General features: G+C 37.6%; 3 protein-coding genes across 3 annotated transcripts in view; 1 reads left to right on the top strand and 2 right to left on the bottom strand.

Annotated features, from left to right (window-relative positions):
* LOC107726546 (pumilio homolog 3-like) overlaps positions 1-2,612 on the top strand; it is an 8,811-nt gene extending 6,199 nt beyond the window's left edge. Inside the window, exons 11-12 of the mRNA XM_016536173.1 lie at positions 1,031-1,424; positions 2,162-2,612. Of these exons, the coding sequence (XP_016391659.1) occupies positions 1,031-1,186 (156 nt within the window). The 3' untranslated portion in view covers positions 1,187-1,424; positions 2,162-2,612. The remainder of the gene's footprint in view (positions 1-1,030; positions 1,425-2,161) is intronic.
* Positions 2,613-3,599: 987 nt separating this feature from the next.
* On the bottom strand, positions 3,600-6,156 carry LOC107726563 (potassium voltage-gated channel subfamily V member 2-like). Its single transcript, XM_016536192.1, has 2 exons — positions 4,603-6,156; positions 3,600-4,109 (listed from the first exon to the last, which is right to left on the bottom strand). Exons 1-2 carry the CDS (start codon positions 5,914-5,916, stop codon positions 3,867-3,869), a joined length of 1,557 nt encoding a protein of 518 aa, XP_016391678.1. The 5' UTR covers positions 5,917-6,156; the 3' UTR covers positions 3,600-3,866.
* A 2,419-nt stretch (positions 6,157-8,575) lies between these two features.
* LOC107726544 (very low-density lipoprotein receptor-like) overlaps positions 8,576-22,045 on the bottom strand; it is a 21,599-nt gene continuing 8,129 nt past the window's right edge. The window contains exons 3-19 of the mRNA XM_016536172.1: positions 20,564-20,686; positions 18,546-18,917; positions 18,121-18,243; positions 17,680-17,802; positions 14,509-14,628; positions 14,259-14,384; positions 13,827-13,998; positions 13,431-13,649; positions 13,168-13,286; positions 12,175-12,314; positions 11,908-12,049; positions 11,587-11,736; positions 11,287-11,349; positions 10,780-10,821; positions 10,373-10,453; positions 9,763-9,932; positions 8,576-9,441 (exon numbers count right to left, since the gene is read on the bottom strand). Of these exons, the coding sequence (XP_016391658.1) occupies positions 9,406-9,441; positions 9,763-9,932; positions 10,373-10,453; positions 10,780-10,821; positions 11,287-11,349; positions 11,587-11,736; positions 11,908-12,049; positions 12,175-12,314; positions 13,168-13,286; positions 13,431-13,649; positions 13,827-13,998; positions 14,259-14,384; positions 14,509-14,628; positions 17,680-17,802; positions 18,121-18,243; positions 18,546-18,917; positions 20,564-20,686 (2,321 nt within the window). The 3' untranslated portion in view covers positions 8,576-9,405. The remainder of the gene's footprint in view (positions 9,442-9,762; positions 9,933-10,372; positions 10,454-10,779; positions 10,822-11,286; positions 11,350-11,586; positions 11,737-11,907; positions 12,050-12,174; positions 12,315-13,167; positions 13,287-13,430; positions 13,650-13,826; positions 13,999-14,258; positions 14,385-14,508; positions 14,629-17,679; positions 17,803-18,120; positions 18,244-18,545; positions 18,918-20,563; positions 20,687-22,045) is intronic.

The following is a 22,045-nucleotide window of genomic DNA, read 5'->3' as shown; positions in this document are numbered from 1 at the left end:
TGTAAATGAAGGGTGCACACTATTGCTGAAAAACACAATCACTACTTAGCAGTCGGATGTCCGTATGCACAAAGGCACAGATCCCTAAACAAGGCCATATCTGCAGATTAAACTTTTTTTTTAATTTGAACTAGCACCTCATGACTACACCACGTTATGTACGAGAAGCTGCAAAAAACACAGGCGCAAGTGGAATGTACAAAACATGGTGACATTCATTTTTAAGTAAATATAATGGGCGATATATTGCGTCACCAAAAATTATTGAGGTCATGTACATATATTGCGCGATAAGTCGATATATTGATTATTGCGGCAGGCCTATGGCACAAACTAACAGTGAAAATACTTCTAAAGCATTTGTTCATCTTAATTTCAAAATTGATGGTAACACTTTAGAGACCAGTTCTCACTATTAACTAGTTGCTTATTAGCATGCATTATTAGTACTTACAAAACACATTAATACTTCATTCTGCATGACCATATTTTTGATCTCTTAAACTTAACAACTACCTTACTAACTAGATTAGGAGTTCATTGAGGCAAAAGTCATAGTTAATTGTGAGAATTGGTCCCCAAACTAAACTATCTGTTCATATTATTGAATGGTCTTGAGCTAATGTGAACTAACAATAAACAGTTGTATTTTTATTAACTAACAATAGCAAAGATTAATAAATACTGAAGCAGAGGTATTGCTTATTAGTTAATGTTAGTTAATGCATTAAGTAATGGGTCTTTATTCTGAAGTCTATTTTTTTTTTGTTTTTTTGTTTTTTTAGAAATTTTCGGAGCATTACAGGGTTTCAGGTTTTATTTTTAACAATAGCAAAGATTAATAAATACTGAAGCAGAGGTATTGCTTATTAGTTAATGTTAGTTAATGCATTAAGTAATGGGTCTTTATTCTGAAGTCTATTTTTTTGTTTGTTTTTGTTTTTTTAGAAATTTTCGGAGCATTACAGGGTTTCAGGTTTTATTTATTTATTTTTTTATGGTAATGGTTTGATAATTGTGTTTCCTGTAGCTTCATATGGCAGAACACCCCGCTGGTCATCTGGTGTTGAAATGGTTGATTGAGCAGGATGTTAAGATGGAGGCGGCAGAGAGAGAAGGCAAGTACAAAATGTCAAACCCTGACACACTCGCGTCATGGGTCACAGCTTTGAGTTTAAAAGCTTGATGGGAATTTTGAGAATACTTTTGGATTTCCTTTTCCATTCTTAGAAGTCATTTTCTTTATGTAAACTTGCTAATAAAAACCAATTGAACAGTTTTCCAATGCGAACAAATGTTTTACTGGCCTGTCCTGACTTATTTTATTCCCCAGAGCGTTTTTCCAGGATTCTTCTGGAGAAGGTGGGGTTGGAGAACCTCAAGACGTGGGCTTCAGTCAACCGTGGTGCCATTGTTCTTTGTTGGTAAGTTTATGACCTCCACAAATGAATGGATCTAAAAATAACAAAATACACTCCCTTTTATGCACTCTGGTAAGATAGAAACCTTGCTTTTGAATTGGTGGGCGTAAAATAGCACAGCAGCCATTGTTCTGTGAGCGCTGGTTAAATACTGAATACACACAGAAGAACATCCCTGTACAATCATTCATGTTTAAAGCCCCTCCTTTACAAAGCCTCCAAAAGTGCTTATACTATGACATCCCAAGCTCTCTATCGCAGCAAATTTGCTGCTTTTCCATCACGCTGTCTTTTAAACCATGATTATTAGCTGGAGGAATTCCCTACCATGAGCTTTAGGTTAAGCACATCTGCCACAGTCCTGCTTCATTATTCTATGCTGTTGTCTGTATGCTAATAAAGGGCTAAACTGTGGCTCCCAGCTGCCATTGACGCAGGCAAACCCTTGAGTTACATGCCGCAAAGGATTATGGGTTCTTTCCACTCCCCATCTCAGCCTCAGTCTTTGTGCGTGACCTCTTATAATCTCCCTAAGACTTTAAGCAGTGAGAGATGTTTCTTTATATTTTTAGCCTAGACTGTTTGTTTATTCTGATGCCATTTTCCCACCAATCAAATAGAAAATAAATGAACCCCCTGCTGTATGCAGAGTCACGTTTAACGTATGAGTGGATCTGTGAATTGGTTAATTGTATTTGAGGTTTCGGCTGCTTTTTTGGGTTTTCATTGCGTTTCCACAGCCTTCTCCAGAGTGCAGATGAAAGTGTTGCTGAAGAAGTGAAAGTTATGCTGAAATCCATCCTTCCTGAACTACAGAAGATCCAGAACTCGAAAGGAGTTGAGGTTCTGCTTGAAAAACTGGCCTGATCTGCCAAATCAGTTGTTTTGTTAGTTTTTTTTCATTTTTAATTGTGAATTTATATGCTGATGTATGTAAATACAAAACACACAAAAATTGTTTATTTTATTATTATTTTTCTTTTTAATCTCGTGAAACCAATCAAGAACATGTCTATACAGGTTATATTTCACCCCAAAAATCAATGGAAACATTTTCATGAAAATTAAGCAAATTATGCTATAATGTGGACAGAAATGCTATGATGATATTTCTTGCACAACAGTTAATATATGCTGATGAAAAAAATGTCAATTCTGATTTTCACTTCTATTACGAGAAACTTAGGAGGAAATGTGCTTAATTATGAAAATGTAACAACGGACATACGACTCTTTTTATACATTTTGTCTTTTGATTTTTGAGGTGATATACAATCCAGAGATTTCTATACATTAATGCATTAACTAGAAATGTAATGCAGATTCTGAATGAATTACTTTTGAAGAATATTTTATATTAGCTTGTATGTAAATAATAATTATAATAATAGAATAGTAGTAATAGTAGAAATAGTACAATCTTTCTTTTCAAAATAAAGAAAATTTTATTTTGGGTTTCACCCAAAAATAAAAAATATAGAGATAAAATATAAAAATGGTAGTTTTGAATATGGAGGCATGTATGCGTGCTTGAAAATTAATTTTGTAGCCCTGCTCTACTTCCATCTGTCCTTGGGACTTCAATGATCCCCAAGGATTAATCTTTCAAGGATTATCAATGCCTGCATGAGCATGCTTTTCAGATTTAATTACATTCTAGTTGTCTACATTCTTATGGACGTCGCAGTGGCCACCCTTTATTAAATCAACAAGTTTTTGTAATTGTCACACAGCACACCAAGCTATTGTAGTGAGGATGTCAGTTCTGATTTTTTTAAAGCACTGTAAGTTGTTGCCAAATAGCCCTGCCAGTACAGAAGTTAACCTTATAGGAAATCTGTTTGCAATCTGTCCTGCTCAGAGTGCTTCCAGAGGAAGCCAGTTGATGTAAATCATAAATTGGCTTTTCTTGATTGAAACTTACACAAATGCCTATACAAAATTATACATAGATATATAAAAAAAGTATTGAAGCTGAGCTTGTGTTCAGCCAGATATTAAAACCTTCAACTGATTATTTGAAGCAGTGTTTGTCTACCCTGAATTACTTCCTTTTGTTTTAACATTGCCCATAGTGGTAGCAATGGTTCTTTTTAATGACATTGTTTAAAAAAAAAAACTAGATTTTTACTGTGCCATAAAGTAATAATATGAAACAATTGATCGTAGACAATTAAATAGTTGTGCCAAGGCAAGTATTTATTAACGGCATCCTTGTAAGAGCAGCCTAAAAACGAACGTTGGTTCGTTTTAAAAGAAATGGCTTTTGTTTATAGTACAAAGGTTTCCCAATATGCATGTATCCAGCAGCACAAAAGCAAGCAGTGGCTAATTTGTTTGAAGACAGTTACTTAATTGGTCTGGTTGGTTTGGAAAAGAAGACCACCAAGTCCATGAATTAAAAATCAGTCCGTGGATGGAAAGTGTAGGTCAGCACATGGCAACCTAAAAACATTCGGAAACCTTCTTCGCAGCCCTTTTCACAAACCTCACTTTGCCACGATTCTTTAAAGAGGAGGTGTATTTATAGGCTTTCAGCTTTGAATAGTAGTCTGAGAATTTATTGAACAGGATGGAGATTGGCATGCCGTTGAGAATAATTCCAAACGAGATGCACGCAAATGCAAAAATCCTGCCCAGAGGAGTCTCTGGAAACATGTCGCCATAGCCCACAGTGGAGATGCTCACCTGTGGAAAAAATGCATGAGAAATACTTGAGTGTGCCAGTAAAATGGACTAAAGACGCACAATCTTTTAAGATTTAATAAAAAATCAGTCACTGATTCTCATATGCCAAAAATAAACAACATCATTCTAAAGAAGCGCATTATGGGATTACACATTGACGACAGATGCAGTACTCCACTTATCACAGTTGTGAGGAAGCATTTAATAGCATTATAGCAGACAGACACCAGGTACTCCGGTTCTGTCAGTACTTTACAGAAAGAAGAAACTATCATGATATTACAATGATTTTTGGACATGTACCTTAGATATACCATCATAATCATAGAAGTATTTTGGAGTACCATGTATATCCCATAGTATATGGATAATCATTCAGTACCATGGTGTATACTAAAGTATCATTGCATTATCTCCTGATACCATCACGATACCGAAGTACCACCAAAGTACCACTTATGCCAGAAATAAACTTGAAAAAACGTGTACTTACAGCTGCCCACCACCATGCATGTGGAATACTGGTGAAGTTTGTTTGAGGCATATCATGCTCTACGGTATAGACCATGGCAGAGAACGTGAAAATTCCCATTGCAATGAAGAGGAAAAGACAGCCCACTTGTTGGTAGCATTGCCGGAGTGTGAAGCCAAAAGCTCGAAGTCCAGTTGAGTGACGTGCTAGTTTTAGGATACGAAATATCCTCATGAGACGCATGATGCGGAGAACTTGCCCCAATTTACCAACCCGTCCTACAGTCTCAATATCGCTACCATGTTTCCCATAGTCTTCATTCTCAAAACACTCTAAGATCATTTGAAGATATAATGGAAGGATTGCAATCAGGTCCACAGCATTCAGCATGCTCCTTCCAAAGCGTTTGAGATCGGGTGTGGACACAAGCCGGAGCAGATATTCCATGGTAAAAAATGCAATGCAGAAAGTCTCAACATACTCACAGGAGGTCTTCCTGCTCAGCTGGCCGGTGGTCGTCGTATATCGCATTTCCTCTACCGTATTGAGAGTCATAGCCACGAGTGATACCAGAACGAAGAAACTGGATGCCACTGCCATGAGCTTGGCTGTGACCGATGAGAAGGGCTTCTCCATCATGTTCCAAATGAGGAAACGTGTATGACCGAAAGCCATATCCTGAAACAAGTCCTCATGCTCCTCAGTTTCCACCTCTGCCTCGAGTTCCCGTTGTACCTTCAGCTGTTCATTGAGTTCATCTTGCCGTTCCTCGAACGAAATGCGGCAGCAGCGATGGGTGTTCTTGATACGAACACCCCAGTAGTTGATCTCCTCCAAAAAATTGCGTGGGCACAATTCATCTTTGATCCAGAGAACTCCAGTCCTATAGAAGTTGAAGATGTTGTGGAAGATGTCTGGATCCCTGTCAAAGAAAAACTCATTGTTTTGGACAGTGTACTCATCACAGAGATCGAGTTTCCTGTTGTGGTCCGTATACGTTGCAAGTCGGCCAATTCTTGTCTTGGGATATTTTGCTGCTACCCTGTAAGAGATCTGGTAGACCTTGCCTCCTACGTTGATGTTCAGCATGTAGTTCTTAGTCAAAGAGGACAGTTTACTGGGGGTCGACATCAACCTCTCTTCTTCATCGTCTTCATACTCTGCATAGATGTCATATATATCCTTACTTAATTCCTGCATCGAATTCCATGGTTTTACCCAGTTGTGTTGACCAAAAGGAAGCTCAGAATCCTCTGGATCCTTGGGAGCAGGGACTGAGACCCCAAGTTTATAATTGGGAAAAAGGCTTTGCCTCCTGCGTTTAAGCTTGATCATGGTGCCAATGTCCTCTCAGCCTGGCAGATGCACAGGTTACTGGGGGTGTAGAGGCATTAGATGCCTCTAATACCTCTGAGTCAGACCCCTGAGCAACTGCAGGAAGCAGCACCAACTAATGTTGCTGACAGAGAGGATCTGAGTGCTTAAAGGTTTAAATGCTATGATCCTCTTCCAGACTCTCTCCACCAACCCTGATGTATTTCATTGCCGTACATTCACCAATCTCCAATAGAATATGAGGATATTGCACACACTTTCCAACAAAGATATGATGTATTGGAGTTATATGATGATATGGAGTTGATAAAAAGATACAAACTTGATCGTCAAGATGTCAATTATTTTTGTATCTTTTGTAGGAAAGAGATTTATTTACAGGAATTTACTTTTTGAAAGTAAGAAGTTTACTACAAATCAATGCTCTAACTGCAGAAATGATAGTAATTACTTTTTTTTTTTTTGCTGGAAAACTGGAAAAAATGCAGCATAGGATAGTAAGATCTTAAAAAGCACTGTTGTGGTACTAACCCCACCAAACACAATAATGGCCAAAAGTAATTTTTATGACGCTACATTTCACTTAAACCATCAAAATACAAGGAAAAAACACTGACCAGCGTAGCCAAATGCTTTTAATTGAAAATAGCTAAAACGGGTCGCTAAATGTTGCTAGATGACGTCATAATTGCGAGTTCACTGATCTATATAAATAAATATAGATCACTGGGAGAGTCTCGGAATCTAGATAAGGTTTGTCCAAGAAATTGATTTGCTGCTAGGCTTTTGAAAAAAGTTTCAAAAGGGGTGAGGATGTCGCAAAAAAAAAAAATGGCTAAATTGGCAAAACTGGCATTGACTACAGTTATTAATATTTCATTGGTCTTCTCTTGTTTTTGTCTGTGTTCATAATTTCTTTGTATGACAGCATGGGCAGATATTATGACTGCACAATTTGGCATGTTTCATTGCGTTATCACAAATAAAACAATTGAATTTAAGTTTAACTATGCAGTATGCTTACAAAATCTTTAACACATTTTTTGAATTAAAGGTGAAGATGTCAAATTTCCTAGGCCAGACATCACTTTTGGCCACTGCTATATGGCAGTTCATTGACTTTCCAACTGACCATCCAACCATGCAGCAAAAACAAGCCACTTTTGAGAGGATTGTGGGCTTTCCTGGAGTTCTTGGAGCTGTTGATGTTCACATTATTGATAAATGAGGAGACATACCAATAGAAAAGAATTTTAAAGCATCAGTACTAATTTGTTATAATTTTGCACAATGCAGAGCATTTTTTAAAGCTGCAGTCCGTAAGTTTTGCCTCTGTCACCATCTCTGTTTGAAACCTGCAATTGCAGTTATTTGCGGAATTCTCATCTTTACGTGGGTTGTGCACCGGCATGGCTCCTCAGCGTGGATGAATCTGATGTTTTGAGTTGATGTGTGGCTGTCAGTCACCGCACCGGTGTGGATATTCACTGTACTTCGAAATCACAGATTCTACGTCTTGGGAAGTATGACCCAAATAAGAATTTTCACCGGAAAATGTCATCTGAACAATTAATAAGTCTGCCACTTTTGTTCTGACCAACTGAGGAAAAAAAGCATTACATCACGCTGCCAAATGGCGATTAAATCTAATGATCACTTAACTCATATCACATCAAACCATGCAAATTATTGTTATACTTTGTTCTCAAAATGTTAATGTTAACATCAGCTGTGTGTATTAGCATTACCTGCAGACTTCTGGTGACTACGGGTGGATCTCCAGTTGTCACTGATGATTGTCGTATGGACCTTTCTGGATTACAATCCACAATCAAAATGATGAGTTGAATTATTCCAGCTGCTGTGAGAAAAGGCTATTAATGATCCGCCACCTGGAGCATCCTCATGTGCGATATAGCCTACTAGCCTGGTCTCCTTCTTTATGTTTATGTAAATAGTTTTGAACACTGGCGTGAGAAAAGGCTATAAATGATCCGCCACCTGCAGCATCCTCACATGCGATATAGTCTACTAGCCGGGACTCCTTCTTTATGTTTACAGAGATGACGCAAAGACGTACGGCGACATGCTTGTATTTCCAGCGTAAGCCTACCAGTACCACTCAAATTAGAAAACATTATTACAAGCTTACCGTTATGAATCGGGCTAAAGTAAGGAGATAGTTTTGAACACTGGCTGGTTATGTACTTGCCCAAAAATTGATTTTGGATCATTTTTAACAAAAACATTGACTTTAAGTACATTTAAATATTATATTTCAGTGTCTTAATTAAATGATTTTATTATAGTTACATTAAATGATTGGTGTTGTGTTGCTGACTTCATGTGAGCAGGCTCACAGTTAGCTGATTCGGAGGTTGAGGGTGGCCATTTTGGGTTGACATCATTGTAGCCCTTAGTTAACAACACTTAAGGAAGTCTAGAGTTTACCACTAATTCTGAAATTGATGGGAATTACATGAGTGCATATAAATGCTATCATTCTGAATTCAGTGTAGCTTTAAGTGCATGAGACCAGAATTTGAGTCTGGCTCAAATCCTACCGTTACCCTAACCTAGTCTCAAGGGAGCCTATAAAAACGATGGAATATATGCAATTAAATATTCAAGCATAAGGTTAATTTTCATTTAAACCAAAAAAGAAACTTATTTTAAACTTTAATTTTATTTTACGTTTGCAAATGTTTCCTTTTCACAATACAGAACATTTTGTTCCCCTGCACACTGCTATAAAAAGGTCACAGGAACAGCACACAAACATACAAAATAGTTTTAACAAACTTCATTTTTTAAATACATTTTCCTCTACCCTGGTACAGTGCCCAACCATAGCAAAATTGTCTCAGTCAAATGTATACAATCTTATTTACAGAGGAACATTTGATCAAAGTGCTTGAGGAATCCTGATTATGTTTTCCAGAGAGGGATATATACAATGTTTTACAAATGTTGTAACAGCACTTTTCCCTATAGAGCTTTTTCAAACCCAGAAAGACACACAAAGCTTCATAATAATGCATCTCTGGGAAACAATGTCCTTTAGGAAAACAGAAAGAAAGAAACTTGCACTTTAAAGACATGGTCATCTAAAATATGCATTTTCATTTAAATATTTCAGGCGTCCACACACACACTACTGGCCATCTAATCTGCATTCTCGGTCTCCAGCTATGCTGTCATCCTTGTAAATAGGAATTAAGGCTGTTGAATCATTTTGGGGCCGTTATGGTGTATGTGAAGGTAAAAACCCAGACCCTCAGAATTCCTTGATGCTTTTGGAGCGCACTCAGCATGAGCAGGGTGCACATACTTTCTCGTACCACAAATGACATTTGGAGAGAAAAAAAAAAAAAAACACTTGGAAATGCACTTCAGAAGGCAGCTGGTTGTGAAAACCGCTGAAACGGCAGCAGTTGCCATTGGTGCCAAGTGGCTAGTAAATAAACTGGAGCATTGTGGGAGCTTGGGTTATGACAAGTCGTCTTCTGTGTTTACCATTGAAATCTGCAGAAAGACAACAAGAAAATTAGGGGACTGAAAGTCCAGAAGCATTACAGCCCGTTAGAAAAACTAAGCATTTAGCAAATTGAAACTGTTGTCTGGCATAAAATATAAATGCTTCCAAAACCAAATAATCCCAGAACTAATTGCCACTCTTTACTTTCGGCATTACAGAACAGCAGAGAGAATAGCTCAAAAGAAATTCTTCCTTTAAAAAAAAAAAAAAAAAAAATCCCATATTTCTAATGTAGACAAGATGACAAATCTATGGTTTCATTAATCTGAAACCACAGATAATGACTATGCTGAATATGCACTACTCACAGCAGGGTACGTGTGGCCTACAGAAGCGCTGTGTCTGCTGATATCGATATTGAGGTCTTCCTCTGTGGTCTTCAGATATACTGGATTATCGAAGTTCATGCTCTTCTTATTTTTTATCTGCCAGTTGCGCCACATTAAGTAACCACCCGCAGCAGCCATGGCCAATAACACTGTAGGCAAAGAACAATGAACTGAATAACTCTATAACAACTTGACTGTAGGGACAGTGAAAATGTTCCAGCAAATATGTAAAAGTGACTCCAAAAATGTCCTGACAAATGCATTTTTCTTTCCTGTGTGACATGCCCAAACTTCCTGCTTTAATGTTTTTAATAGCTAAATGGCTGTTATTACATCACAGCCAAGAAACTTGTCAAGGGGGATACTTTCATTCTACCTAGCATTTGATTGGACAAAAACAGGTGTAGTACAAGTCAATCTGCTAAAGATTAGTCCGCTTTTAGGACTACACTGACATATAGATGACTTGAATTTAAAAAAAAAAAAAGAATAAAAGCTTCAAAATTTGGATTTCATTAGTTCTCTTAAATTTCTCATAAATAATGCAAATGTTTATTAAACATTACAGGAGTAGAAACAATGTACTTACACACAGGTAGAATAGCCCAGGCAGCAGCAGATCCTTTGGCTGATGAATTTACTTCATGTATGGAGGTGCTTATGTTTCCTTCTAATAATAAAAAAAGAAAGAGAGATGTTGAAAAAAAATCAAATGTAAAAGACCAAAACAAACTACATCAAGAGTCAGCCAAGCGAGATAATATTCGAGTAATGGTGTAAATGAAGTTTGGATATGAGGGTGTAAGCAGACAAGCAGAAGCAAATGGATGAAATGTAACTTCTTAAATAAATAGACAAACACTTTCACAGCCACTATTTCCAGTCATGTTATTTAGAATGGGAAGGTTTTTCTATTCTAAATGCAGTGTTAAAGACTACAGTTATGGTTTTAATTCCAGATTTAGATTAAAGTATATGGGAGGCAACTAGCCTTACCAGCCCAAACTGGTTCAGAGGCAACCTTCGGTATTGCAGATGCTTTAAAACAAAATTACGTTTATGAGTATAAACACTGGAGGCTCCTTTTCCATTTTCCACATTAACATGTTCCATTGTCATTTTCTTCAAAATGCATGCTACAAATAATCCAAACGACAGTCAATAATATTTTCCTTAAAGGTACCTAAAGTTTAAGCAGAAATTAAGCAGCAGATCTGAGTTGCAACCAGTAGATATTCAAGAAATTTCACAAATACTTTAACTAATACCTGCTAATATGAGCACATATTGTGGGATATTTAAGTTCCCAAAACCTCATAGTATTGATTTTATTAATAGGTCAGTAATCACACCCATCAGCCTACCTCAATGCAAGCTTGAAGGAAATGTTAACGTGCCACTTCTACAGATTCAACTGTGAAGCCATCTATTATTATGGTGGTAAGCAAATCAAAGGCATTGATCTCCATACACATGCAGTTAACGTCCTAATAACTGCTTTACCTTTAGGGTGACTGGGGTGAGGGGTCACCCTCCCTACATCTCGGGGGGCGGCAGTAGGTGCCTCTGTGATAAGAGAGCAATACAGAGCCATAGCAATAAAATGGCTAATTCTTAGATTTAAGGTAATTTGTGCAACTTGTTTTTAGCGCAGCAGTCAGAACACTGTCCAAAGACATCCAAAAATGATGGATCATGAATGAAAACAAAAATGAATGGTCCACACACACACACAAAATTAACAATGCAAATGAAAGCTTGATCAGCAATATATAATTTTGATACAAAGTGATAGTTACGTGCCTGGTCTGCAGCGCAGGCCATCCAAGGCGAGTGTTTGACCTTGAGGACACACGCAGGTGAATTTAGGGGAATGTTTGTTAACTTGTGGAGCTGGCAGGCACATGAAGGAACAGCCTCCATTCTCCAACTTCTCATTACACCAGTTGGTCCCTGGTTTAAGAAAACAACAGTATCTGGTTACTGCCAACATCTCACTAGACTCTTCAAGATCAAATCAGAGCTCTAAGATTTTAAGGTTTCTGTTCCCTCTACACAGGCTTTTGAGTCACAGAATCAGCAAAACATGTTGTTGCTACTGTTCAAGATAAATTCAGGACACACCAGACAGCTGAATTAGCTCATGGTACACAATGATGTCTTGGGGTTCATTGAGGTTGCTGGCCAGCAGAGTTACATCAGATCCTGTGAACTTGTTTGCACCGTAGATTGCCTCATTCTCACCGTCTGTCCAGAACACTCGATCCTGAAATGGGGTACAGAGAAAACAAACTGTGTTAAAACAGATCACCAAATGCTTCCGTATAGCATAATTTGATACTACTATGGATCCATTGTAGTTGGCAGTTGCAATTGATCTAGTTGGTGTACCTCAAAAACAGTAAGGGCAAAAGGGTGGGCCAGGTAGTCCGGTGACTGCAGCACCTTCCGGCGGTTGTCTCCATTCAAGTCTACACTACAAAGCATGTGCAGCTTTGAATCCACCCAGTAGAGTCGGCCCTTGATCAGATCTACAAGACAAGAGTAATGGTCAGGGGATAATTCATGATTCTGGCTGGTTGCTAGTTGGTCACACAATGCCAAAGTCAACAGATCCCACCCCTTAATTTTCCTGGAGGACCACCGTCCTTTAGAGTTTAGCATTAACCCTAATTAAAAACACCCAAACCAGCTAAGCAAAGCCTCCAGAATTACCTAAATACTAATTCTGCCAGGTAAAAGGCAGATATGTTGTTGCAGGGTCACATCAAAACATCTGCAGGACTGTGGCCCTCTAGAAAGTGAATTTGACACCTATCCTCTAGCATATTCTTTAAATTTTTCACCTGTCGTATCATCTACCAAGCAGAAATTGTCCAAATGTCCAAACCAAAGTCCACATGCTTCCACAAACTCCAAACCCATAGATGTTTAACTCCACTCCTGAAAGGGCCAGAGTCCTGCAGAGTTCAGTTTCAAAACAGCTTGAACTACAAACAGGTGTGTTGAAGCAGGGTTGGAACTAAACTCTCCAGGATTGTGGACCTTCAGGAGCAGAGTTTGACACATCCTGCCCTAACCCAAAGTATGAACAATAGCAATTGACTTAGCAAATGCCACTAACTTGTGGAATAGCAGGAGGATACCCTTATTGCAGGGGTAGCCAACCCTACTCTTGGAGGTTTACCATTCAGCAGAGTTTAGCTCCAACCCTAATCAAATACACTTGAACCAAAGTGTTCAGGATGATTAAATAATCGGTTGGTCTGTTCACTGGAACTGAAATCTGCAGAAAGGTAGCCCCTCCAGGAGCAGGGTTGGCTACTCCTGCCTTACTGGTTCAAGTAAATTAAAGTAACAAACATCATGCTAAACATTACGCACCAAGAGTGATTCCATTGGGCCACTGAATGTCTGTCTCTACCAGGACCTGTCTGTCAATCCCATTCATACCAGACTTCTCAATCTTAGCTGGCTCGCCCCAGTCTGACCAATACAGGAACCTGTAATTGAAGGACAAGGATGCAATTATCTGAACTTTATATTACCTCAAACCAGAGGACCACTTTCAAAAAGTTTTAACTGAGCACATCTGAAAATTAGGAAACTTTTAGAAAGCAGCGGAAATGTTTTGATAATCAAATTACCCTGATAGAGGATCTACAGCAATAGAGGCTGGTTCCTTCAGGCCGCTGTTAAAGAGTACTTTCCTCTTGGTCCCATTGAAGTTGGCCACTGTTATACTCTTACTGCCCAGGTCTGACCAGTAGATGTTTTTGTAAATCCAGTCCACTGCAATCCCAACAGGCATCTGAACATTGTCAATCACTTTCATATGACTTGCCTCCTGCTTATCCAATACTGTGCTGTGGGGGGGGGGAATCACCAGGCAAATATGGGTTAAGCCATCCAAGTGGTTGGAAGGACAACAACATTGCTAACATTTATGCACAAATTCCTAGTCCTACAGTAGTTCTCATATAATGTTGCTCTAGTTTAAAGTTGCTGCCTTCAGGCCAAGTCGACAGAGACCCAACGCTTACCTAAAAATTGCCTTCTGCCCCAGGTCAGCCCAGAATATTGTCTGCTGAACGAAGTCAGCATCTACAGCTACGGTGTTCCGCAGCTGCTCCACAATCTGAGTATATTCACGCCGCTCCAGTCCTAGTTTACGGATATCTCTTCGATTGGTAAAAATAAGACAGGGCTCTTTACCTAGAAATGCAAAAAGAGGGTACCATAAATGCCAGAGATCAAAGTTACTGGGATGCTTTGGTCTGTTGTGAACATGTAGCATCACTGATTCTGCATGTTTGAATTACTGAAAATAAACTGCACTGTTACCACAGGTGTGCATTACATTTTCAATGGTTTTCTTGTTTAGATGGGAAACCAATCCAAATCACCATTTGTAGAAAATCAGCCAAGCTAAAACAGGGTTGAATTCCAAGTGAATTTCACCGTGACTAGCTTACCTACAGCCTTGCACACTCCAGTCGTGGGGTCCATCTGGTAGCCATCGTGACACTCACATTTGTATCCTCCTTTAAGATTTATACATATTTGACTGCATATACCAGGGTTGAGGCACTCATTGACATCTGTGGAGAAACAATCATAGTCTTAGTTCCTGTTGAAGAACAAAGATCCATTTTCAGGACCCAAGATAATCAATACTAGTCATTTTTCTGACTACATTTGAACAGCACATGTGGCTATTCATACCACCGCAGGTCTTGCGATCGATGAGCTGGAGTCCTGGCGTGCAGTCACACTTGTAGCCAATCGTCAGGTCGCGGCAGATGTGCGAGCAGCCTCCATTATTGAGCAGGCATTCATTCATATCTAAAACAAATGGTGGATGGCTGCATTACACACTTGGAATTTCAATGTGGCATATTCACAGGAGATGCACGGATATGACATGCTCAGATTTACACGGATCAATAATTCAGAGGGGCTCCATATGATCAATGCCCCGCAGGGTGATACTCGATGTCCTTGGATCACGTTTGAAAACATGGAGCGTGCTACTTAGTATTGGAAACGAAACATGGCTAGAAGACAGCTGCAGTGCAATGGTCCTCAATGAAACAGCCCCTCCTAACTTTACTTTCATGAGTGTCTGCAGGACTGTTAGGAGAGGTGGAGGTGTAGCTGCTCTATTTAAAAATGTCTATCAATGCAAGCAAGTGTCATTTGGTCAGTACTTGTCTTTTGAATATCTAGGCATTGTGCTGAAAGGTGCTCCATGCATTCTGTTTATCATTATTGACAGGCCTCCAAAATACTCTCCAGCCTTTGTTGAAGAGTTCACAGAAATGCTATTAATGATTTCCTCAGAGTTTGACTGTTTTGCTATTGCAGGGGATTTTAGTATTCACAAAGATAGAAGAAAACAAAATTACATTGCAGATATGTTCACTGAATATAAACCTAACAGACCACTCAGATCATTAGGATCGAGTCAGTTAGAAATACCAAGGGTTCACACAAAACAAGGGGAGTCCGCTTTTAGTTATTATGCCGCCCGCAGTTGGAATCAGCTTCCAGAAGAGATCAGATGTGCTAAAACATTAGTCACATTTAAATGCAGACTCAACTCATCTGTTTAGCTGTGCATTTATTGAATGAGCACTGTTTGTTCAAACTGATTGCACTATTTTATTTATAATCATTTTCTATTCTTAACTGTTTTAAATTCATTTTAAACCTCTTAAATAAATGTTTAAATCATATTTAAATTCCTTGTTTTATTGTTGTGATTATTTTTTTAATTATTATTTTCTTTTCTTTTTATGTAAAGCACTTTGAATTACCATTGTGTATGAAATGTGCTATATTTTTTTTTTTTTTTTTTTTTTGAGCCCATGACAACTTGGTCTTAGCCTCAGACGTCATGGCCACGGACTGCTGGCTGAACGTCTGATGCATATGGCAAACAAAATTGGAAACACTTCAGGAGTTTCGAAGTCATCACTGGATTGGTTGAATGTGTGTCACATTGTTTAAAGATCTGCCTGGAAACAAAGATGCCTCGATGCCAAACAAAAGTGTTTACAACTGTGACAATGTGCTTCTTGGATGCCCTGGGGGTAAGCAGATAAACATCAAATTTTCAGTTTTGGGTGAACTATCCCTTTAATATACATCCAAGAGTTTTACACACCGGTCTGTTATAGTGGGGACATTTCCACACCCTTAAACATGACATGGCACAAAACGAAACGTGATTGGTTGCTTTACCTGTCAGTCATATGGCCTCTTGGGTGGTTCCCAGACCTTCTGCAGTCAGTCTGAAGGTCTGGCTACGCGAGACTAATATCAACTAGTCGAAGATTACAACTAGTTGTGCTTGTTCAATATGGCAAAAAACAGGTACAATTCCTGTCCTCGGTCCACAAACTGTGTATTTTTGTGTCATTTTGGCATGGTATCCCATAACGACCAAATGTGGGGGGAAAAAAAGTGTTTTTCAAGCCCAGAGGCTAACAGAAACTGAAGCATTGTCAAATATGGTGTCAAAATCAGTTATGCAGAATGTAACCACCAGCTGGCCATCAGACCGCTGATGCTGCACACCATGAAGGGAGTAACTTCCGTGAAGTAAACTTAGTAGTTTAAAAGTCCAACTAATAAATGCAACCCTGACATATGACAAGACAATATCACTAAAGGGTCTCATTGAATAAAACAACAGCAAAAGTTCTGATCCGTTATGCTTCGGAGGTCTTTTCAAACTTGATTTACAAACAGCACAAGTGACTCGGACAGTCTGCAACCAAACACGATGCATAGAAACATCCTGATAACTAAATTTTCGACTTCCATTGTATGGGACACTTCTCAAAATATCGGTTGTTTTCTTGTTCCACAGAGAAAAGTCATATTGGTTTGGAATGACAATGAAAATGAACTTTTCATTTCTGGGTGAACTATCAATTTAACCCTAGAGAATACAACATGTTTTCCACTTGATTCACATTGTGGTCTATTACAAGGGTCTTTTAAAGAAGACTCAAGTGTGAAAACATCCTAAATGTGTTGAGAAACCATTCTTAAGAGCTAAAATGACCCTGAATTCCTGTACAGCATCTCTCTTACCCGTCCAATTGTCCGTTCACACCCCTAACAACTGGAACCGTTTACGCAGCATTTAGGTCAAAACAGACAGCTTGAAACAATTTACTCAAACTTTCAGACTCAACAACCCTGTCTAACAGACTACTGTTACTGTGTGAACTAATTATACTGCAGGTTCTCCCTCTTGATGCACTCATGATGCTTTAGTCTGCATTTAAGCAAGTCAGAGCACTACACACAAATGAAACTTTTTCAAGAAAACTGTTCTTAGACCAAAGTCTGAAAATTGTCTCATTGACCTACATTTACAATGCTTGCTGAGGTAATTTTACTGAGTTGTGATTGTTTTTTGCATTGAATTGTTTATTTGCATGGAAACTATGGTTGGTTTTTCTTTTTGTATCCATTTAATCATCTTTAAGCAGCCTTTAGATTGCAAGGACAACTTAAAAGAACTGATAGTGCAATTCAGTTATGCGGAGTTAAAAACCTAAGCTTTTTTTATTTATACTTCAAACTCAAGTCATAATTGTTAGACTTTATAATTTGCTAATTCTGACATTAGGGGAAGTTGGCAATTATGTGTCAAATATCAGTGAAACTCTAAAAACAGTAATTATGTAATTCTGTTAGGTGAAACCAGCAGAGCAATTACACAGTTCTAAACCCACATTAAAAAAATTTCTGACACATACACGACATTTTGTTCAAAGCTATGTGTGCACTGATAGACCTTTTTTAGACATTTTCAAATTTATATATAGATCATGTCAGAATGCGTAATGAAAAGAACAGCAAAACACTTGTACTTACTGCACTCTTTGATGGGTTCATCACTCCAGTCAGGACAGTCACGGACCTTATTACACACTTTACTCAGCTCAATACACTCTCCACTCCGACACTTGAACTGGTCAAGACCTTTACACTGAGTTACTGAGCAAAGAGGAGAGTAATTTCAGTCCATTAAAAAAAAAAAAAAACCCTACGATGTGAGCTAGTCAAAAAAACATACTAATTCAATATTTGGTGCAGTGTTTGCTTCACGTTTTATGCTGGTGAATAAATTCTAAAATATTATTAAATGACATTATATACCACTGTCTACTTTCCTATTCAGCCTACATCATAATCTTGCATGTTACTGGCCTGTTAATAGCACTATTAAAATCTTTCTTGGATTTTAAGGATATTTGTTACTTTTCCAGGTAGAGTATTCTGAGAAAATATGTTTTTCCAGTTTAACGGACTCACAGTTTTTGCAGTTGACTTCATCAGTGCCGTCTGCACAATCTCGGAAGCCATTGCACTGTCGGCTGCCATGGATACAGCTGCCGTCATCGCACTTGAACTGGTCGGGTCTGCAGGTACGGGCAGCTGGAAATGACATGGACAAACAGAGACCAGTTAGTTATCCAAAAACCAGAGACCAAAACATGCAGAAAACAAAGGTGCTGTTTCCATGACACAATATATTCCAGAAGAAAACTCAAAAAACAAAAAAAAGAAAATATCATAAGCTAAAATATGCATAAAACAAAACATCCTGTTTGAACAACACTTAGAATACAAGGCTGAAATAGATTTGAAAAAAGCTAAAATATGCAGAAAACAAAAGGTGATGTTTCCATGACAACATATTCCAGCCATATACACAAAAAAACAAAACCCACACTTACAGCAGTTTTTCTCGTCGCTGCCGTCCTTGCAGTCTGGATCCCCGTCACAGCGCCACTTCCTGTGTATGCATTCCCCAGAGCTGCACTGCATCTCGCTGGGCGAACACTTAGCCGGCGGTGTGGGGTTGCGGCCGCAACGCTCTGGCGACTCATCTGATTGGTCCTGGCAGTCCACATCGTCATCGCACAGCCAGCTCCTAGGAATGCAGGTATTATTCCCACAAGGGACTTCACTCGGGCCGCAGGAGGAAGGAGCACAGTCCTGTTCGTCGCTGCCGTCCCCGCAGTCGTCCTCACCATTGCAGATGAAATTACGAGAAACACAGCGACCACTGGCACAGGTGAACTCCAGAGGAGCGCATGTAATGTTACCTAAATAAGACGACACAGGAAAACATCTTAAGTGGCCGTCAAAGGGATCAACAAATGCTTCAGGATTTCAGAATAATAATGTGGACATAATGGATTGGTTCAATTTTTTGGACTTCAAATTTTGGGCTACCATCCCACTCCCATTATAAAGCATGGATTAGCCTGGACATTATTTAATATAACTCCGATTGGATTCGTCTGAAAGAAGAATGTCATATACACCTAGGATGGCTTGAGGGTGAGTAAATCATGGGGTGATGTTCAGTTTTGGGTGAGCTATCCCTTTAAGTAGGCCTCAATTGACCTCAACAACTGTCTACTTGTCTTATTATCTGAATCAGTGTTATTAACTAAAACTTAAAATATCTCAGCATCAACTTGAAATTAAAGGGGTGCTATTATGCTTTTTCACTTTTTCAACTTTTCAGAAGGCGGGCCTTCATTTGATACAGGAACTATTCGAGCCGTTCATGCCAGACTGGGGAGAGAGGTGTTGTAATAATGTAAAATACTTGAAAAATAATGTGTTTTTCGAACAACCTCGTATGAGAGCCTGTTCTAGTACACCCCCAAAACAAAATCAAGACTTTGTAAAACAGCATAATAGGATTTAAGTTATAAGATTAAATAAATTAGATAAAAAAGGTAACTTAGGAAAATGAGAAATGTTGCCTTTGCAACTAACTTATAGGTTTAAGTAAACTGAAATAAAGCTAAATAGAAACATGAAAAACTAAATAAATGGTTAACACATCAACTTAAGCTAAAATGATTACAAATATTAACAAATATTTGAATATTGCGTAATAAATAATTATATGTATATTTTAATTTTATGTACATTTTATTTCTTCAATAAAACACTTCCCAAAAGTGGTATTAGAACAAATAATATTTATTAGAATAAATAAGTTATTAGAATGAATTAATGAAAAATTAATTCTATATATTACTTTTATGTATACTTTATGCATATTTCATGTACTTTTTTTATTTTATTTGGTCAATAAAACACTTTCCAAAAGTGGTATTAAAACAAACAATATGCATTAGAATAAATAATGGTATCACAACGCATAAATAAAGAAACTTTATGCATATTTTTTGCAGATTAATTGTATATATTAATTACTACACATTTACATATTTGACATACTTTGTCTGGGAAGAATTACAAGGAATGTTGAAAATGACTAAAATCCCTCACTTTTTAGATGTTTCTGTGTGTCTCTCAGCATATTTGAGCATAGTTTAAGCAACTTTAGAGTGCACACGAGTATATTATTCTTTTGTTCAGGACTAAAACACAGATGTATTTTATTGAATTGACCTATTCTAGCCTAATTCAAACAGAGCTTAAAAGAAACTGGAAAAAAAAAAAAAAACCTTGTGATTTTTCTGAAAAGTTTCACTTTGGATCTCAGTGACTCATTTCCAATTACTGCCTTTACATGCAAAGAATCAGGTTATAACCCACATTTGAGATAAAAGACTCTCGCTCAAGTTGAAAATTAACAGGAAATTGTATGGTCAAGCCTTGAAGGTAACTTGGGATTTACAGCCCACTTTACAGAGTTCATGCAGCGAACACAAACCCATGGTACCGCTGAATAAATATGGTGTGTTAAAGATGAAATCGGACTCACGGCACATTTCGATGCTCTCGTCTGAGCCATCCTCACAGTCTGGTTCCCCATCGCACTGCCATCTCTTGGGAATGCACTGGCCACTGCGGCAGACGTAGTCCACCTCGGCACAGGTCTTCCTCACTGAAACGGTCAAGAAACCGGACATGTTATAAAACCTATGCTTCAGTAGATATTAGCATAGGCTCAAGAGGAATGAAAAACAAACAATGCATAAGAATGTCTGCTCAAGAGTACTTGAAATGCTTGCTAATGACCCCTAGGTATCCAAGCGGAGATTTACAAAGGCTGTTTAGGAGTCTGAAATGCAAATCTTAGACTTTGGCACATAATTTGACCACTTAAGAGGCAATGTGGAATTGCAACGTGGAACTATTTCAGGAACTCTTTAGATTTAGGTTCTAGGCTGCTTGAAATAGTGGTTCAGAAAACTGTGCAATTTACTCACTGCCGCGGTGTAACTTTCTTGTGTGAAACAAAAAATAAATAAATGCATAAAACAATCAAATAAAATAAACTTGTGAAAATATATTGTTGTATTAAGTATTGTAAGTATTAATTATTCATTTTTTAAATAAATAAAAATACTTGACAAAATGAATTAAACTCATTCATTCAGTCAAAAGACAACTTTTTTCAAAGAAAATAATACTTAATTTATACTTGAACTGATCAAAATGAAAAGTGAAATAACACACATTAATTTGACCAAAATTCATTAAGATTTTTTTTTTTTTTAAATAAATTAATAAATAATAATAAAATTTAAATTGACCAAAAGAGATAGTAAAAAACATTGGCATGGTTTAAAAGAATATTTAAAATAAAAGCTGCTCTTTTGAACTAACTAACTAAATAAATACAGTTTCTACTCAAATAATAAGTACAACTGTTTTCAACATTGCTAATAATAAGTAATGCTTCTTGAGCAGCAAATCATCACAATAGAATGATTTCTGAAGGATCATGTGACACTGAAGACTGGAGTAATGATGCTGAAAATACAGCTTTGATCACAGGAATAAATTACATTTTAGCAATATATTACAAAAGACAAGTTATTTTAAATTGCAATATTATTTCAATATTTTGTATCAAGATCAAACAAATGCTGCCTTTATGAAAAAATAAAAAAAAACCTAGAAAGCCTTTCAACCATTTTTATACAATCTTGCATATATAACTAATTCTGTGTATTGTGTACACTAGCGTTCTCTATTCTTTTTCCATACTATCTACTTGTTTATTTTTTTTAATTATAAAGAAAAACATCACCTTCTAACACTAGCACTCTCTATTGTATTTCTATTCTATTAACTTTGCTTTATTTATTATAAAAAAAATTACCCTCTAACACCAGCATTCTCTATTCTATTTCCTTTCTATTTATTATAAAAATGACCCTCTAACACTAGCGTTCTCTATTCTTTGTCTATTCTATCTATTTGTTTTCTTTTTATTTATTATAAAAAATGACTAACA

This window comes from Sinocyclocheilus rhinocerous, unplaced genomic scaffold (genome assembly GCF_001515625.1).
Source record: "Sinocyclocheilus rhinocerous isolate Xijiao unplaced genomic scaffold, SAMN03320098_v1.1 scaffold726, whole genome shotgun sequence".
Taxonomy (NCBI): Eukaryota; Metazoa; Chordata; class Actinopteri; order Cypriniformes; family Cyprinidae; genus Sinocyclocheilus; species Sinocyclocheilus rhinocerous.
Note: the sequence above shows the minus strand (reverse complement) of the source record. Positions and strands in the feature narration are given on the sequence as shown.

Coding starts and splice junctions, on each gene's coding strand:
- LOC107726563 (XM_016536192.1), bottom strand. CDS start 5,916: ATGATCAAGCTTAAACGCAGGAGGCAAAGCCTTTTTCCCAATTATAAA. Junction 4,110..4,602: donor ATGCATGGTGGTGGGCAGCT/GTAAGTACACGT, acceptor TTTTTTCCACAG/GTGAGCATCTCCACTGTGGG.